The 3,654-nt window shown below is 38.3% G+C and overlaps 2 protein-coding genes across 2 annotated transcripts; one reads left to right on the top strand and one right to left on the bottom strand.

The window, feature by feature from the left end:
* Positions 1–321: 321 nt before the first annotated feature.
* Positions 322–660, top strand: LOC146919630 (uncharacterized). Its single transcript, XM_085711054.1, has one exon. The coding sequence runs from the start codon at positions 322–324 to the stop codon at positions 658–660; it is 339 nt and encodes a 112-aa protein (XP_085567180.1).
* A 584-nt stretch (positions 661–1,244) lies between these two features.
* LOC146919631 (uncharacterized) lies at positions 1,245–3,654 on the bottom strand. The gene is made up of 3 exons (XM_085713045.1): positions 3,027–3,654; positions 2,547–2,734; positions 1,245–2,158 (listed from the first exon to the last, which is right to left on the bottom strand). Exons 1-3 carry the CDS (start codon positions 3,592–3,594, stop codon positions 1,472–1,474), a joined length of 1,443 nt encoding a protein of 480 aa, XP_085569171.1. The 5' UTR covers positions 3,595–3,654; the 3' UTR covers positions 1,245–1,471.

Here is a 3,654-nt window from a genome sequence, read left to right on the forward strand (position 1 = left end):
ACGCTCATCAAGCATCAAAGAATAGGTAATGTATCACCAAAACTCATCCTATTTTCCTGGTTTTTCTGCCTGTCACGTCATTTTTTGTCAGTAGGTACTAGGTCTGAGCGTGAGTTAACTCACGCTAGTTGTGAGGTGTGCGTAAGTTAACTTGCGTAGGAAGATAACACTAGCGCAAGTTAACTCACGCTAGTGTGTGTTGCCCAGTCTGTGCCCAGAATTTGAAATTTTGCGCCACTTTTTTTTGCTTGCTTTGCTTGCCGCACAAGTCATTTATTTATGTTTTCTTTGTATTTTTTTATTGAGTAGACATTGAGTGGCATGGTGGAACATGTGGCGGAGGATGGCGTTGAGCCCAAACCGGGCAAAAACAAAGCTTCCGGTGAATCTTCCGGTGTAGGCAAACCACCCAATGATGTGAAGTTTAAAGTGAAAATTCATTTTCAAGTCGAAGCTCACATACTTCACAATCAAGCAAACCCTACCGGTAACTTTGAAGAGAAGCCTAAACCGGTACCTACCGGTGTTCGTGTTATTGAAGAAAACACCGGTTCATTTTTTACAACAAACGAGAGATGGAAAGATCGAGAAGAATTGCTTGGTTGGGTTCGTCGACAAGCGGCTAGGGCGGGATTTACTATTTCTATAGATCGTTTATGAAATTTGGACCATTTGGATCTTTTGTGTGTGATTATGTGATTGTGAGAAAAACGATGTTTTTAATTAATTTTGATCAATTATGTCGTATTATCCGATAAACTTCTTAAACTGGCATAATTTGGTTAAGTTATGAATGCGGCGTGATTACATGTCTTTCTAGACTTATCAAAAGTCTGTTCTGTTACTGCATGCATGCAGTTTCTGTTTCTGCTATGAACGTGAGTTAACTCACGCCAGTGCAAATGGCAACGTGAGTTAACTCACGCAATCCATTACACTAACGCATGTTAACATGCGTTATTTTTTTTTTTACAAATAACACCAACGCATGTTAACATGCGCAATGCTTTTCAACAAATAACACTTACGCATGTTAACCTACGTAACGCATGTTAACATGCGTAAATATTTGTACTAGCGTAACTTAACATGCGCAAGGACAGTTTGGTATTTTGCTTTGGGAATGAGCGAAATCATTTGGGTAAAGAGCAGGACTCCACCTTGTGAGCGGTAAAATTCTCTTTTGCCAGGCTTCATTCAGGAACGTATGAAATATGTTGAGTAAATTAAAATTATCAATAAACTTGAATAATCGATAAATATTTCAATATATCAAATTCAAATAGAAGAATTAGGTACAGTGCAGTAATAACCATACATAGCACAACGCCCAGTGGAGACAGGCTTTATTTACACAAAGCACGGCCTTCAGAGGTTAATCATAGAGTACAGAAAAGGTGTATGCAAATATTCACAAAGTAGAAGAGAATCATATAAAGAAATTACCTCTAGGACATTTACCGTGGCATTATCAAATTACATCAATGTCATCAACATTAAGCCAATCATTTGAATCCTTAGACACGGAATTACGAGCACTGGAAAGCCCAGAGCCTGCATGTCTGCTTTCCATAGAGTTTATATCTTTATCAGAGTTAGGTGAACTTTTACCTAACTGAACCCAATCTCTGGAGTCTTTTGTGGATGAATCAGAACCTGATGTTTTCTTATTACTTGCATGTACATCACCATCCTCCTCCTCCTCTTCGAGATCACTAAATGAGACATCCTCTTCATCACCCGTATGATTGGTAGTTCCACTGGGTCCAACTATTTCAGAACTATCCTCCTCTTTCAACCAATCATCGGCATCATCCTCATCCGATTCTTCATATGAGAATCGTTTTGCTGAACTAGATGAAGACTGTTCTGCAGATGGATTAATTGGGGTTTCTTTAACCACAGACTTCTCAATAGGTTGTGTTACATCGCTTTTAACAGAATGTTCCTCCGTCTTCACATTAGACACAACCATAGACGGAGCTTCTTCAACAGCAGAGGTCTGAAGAGGCACTGATTCAAGTTGAGCATTGCTTTGTACAGAAAGGTGTTGTTCTTGTTCCTCCTCTTTTGAGGGCATGTTGATTAAGTCCACTTCTTTCTTTTCCTTACTTCTTCGGTCTATTGCCTGAGTTAACATTGCTCTAGCCTCCATTATCTGCGAGCAAATCAGGATTTGCTATTAATACAATAAGAACTAATAATACAAGTAACATGCAGTTGAAAATAAAATTTGAAAAGCATGTGTTTATTTCAAATTTCAAAACATCTTATTAGACACGTATTAGTACTACTACTAATTTAGTAGTGACACAGAACAATCACATATAACTCACAAGGGTTCTTAACAAATTGATTCGACCAAACAAGCATTGTTACCCGTTATTGCCATAATTTTCAAAGATCAAACTCTATTCCGGTGCCAAGACAATAATCAAATAAAACACCTTCACTGTCTCTAATTCAATCATTAGTTGCACATGATTAATATTAGAACAAATAAAACAGATGCATCCAAAACCGATTCCAATTAAAGTTTAACTTACTTGTGGAGTTGATAAAATCACAGCATCATTTTTGCTGAGTTTAGGATGCAATAGTACAAAATAAATCTTCCAAAAGCAACCATCACTCATATATCCAGGGCAAAGCTCCATTCTAAGAGCAGCTAACCTTGGAGCGAGATGTTCAACAGCCAGAGCATGCTCTTGTTGTGCATCAGACAAATCAAAATCTGCACAAGGACAAAAACTACAACATGAATTCACCTATAAAACACTAACACGTGTTGGACACGGGACACACCTTCTACCAGAAGCATTTGTGGCGCTACAGAGAAATTCACTATGCATAAAGAAGAATCATACAAAATATAAACTAGAATATATTGTAAGCTACGATATTAAATTAATATTGTAATTACATTTGATTACATAAAAAAATTAGATAACAAAGGTAAATTACTTAAATTTAAGCATATTCAATATGAACTTAAGCATATTCGATATGAATGAAGAATATACTACCATCAGAATCAGGATCATCAGGAAGAGGAAAATCAAGCCAAGTTTCTGGATGCATAGCTAAATTTCTGGCAAAATTAACAACCTCCTCCGTCACTCCAACAACACCGTTGAGATCATATTCTTCTTCAGATCCAATTTGAAGAAAACTGGAAGCGATCTTCGTGAATTCAGAAACAGTTTTATTACCAGAAAGCTTCGAGATTCCGCTTTTGAATTTTCCACTAATTTCAGCAAAATCGCTTCGGATTCCAGCGATAACATCTTCATCAGCGAGATTCGGATCGGAATCGCGAGTCTGACGATTGTCTTCGTGATCGGGATCGGGCGGTGGTGCTAGGAAGGAAGCGACGCCCCAGAATTGGCGGGAAAGGGATTTTGTTAGCTCGGAGATGTCGTCTTTGACGCCGCGTGCGGTGGGGCTTGATGCGGATGGTGATTCGGATTCCGATTGTGGATCGGGTTGTGATTCGGATTTGGAGTTAGGATTGTTGTTAGGGTTTTCTGATTCTTCTTCGTTTTCTTCGTCGATTTTGAGTGAGTTTGCGATTGTTCTTGCTAACCATGACATGGTTCGTTGATCTCAATTTTCAATCTCTCACAAGGTGTTTTACCATCACTTCATTTGTTC

The sequence above is a fragment of the Medicago sativa genome, chromosome 5 (genome assembly GCF_051527215.1).
Source record: "Medicago sativa cultivar Bolivia chromosome 5, Bolivia_mono, whole genome shotgun sequence".
Classification (NCBI taxonomy): Eukaryota; Viridiplantae; Streptophyta; class Magnoliopsida; order Fabales; family Fabaceae; genus Medicago; species Medicago sativa.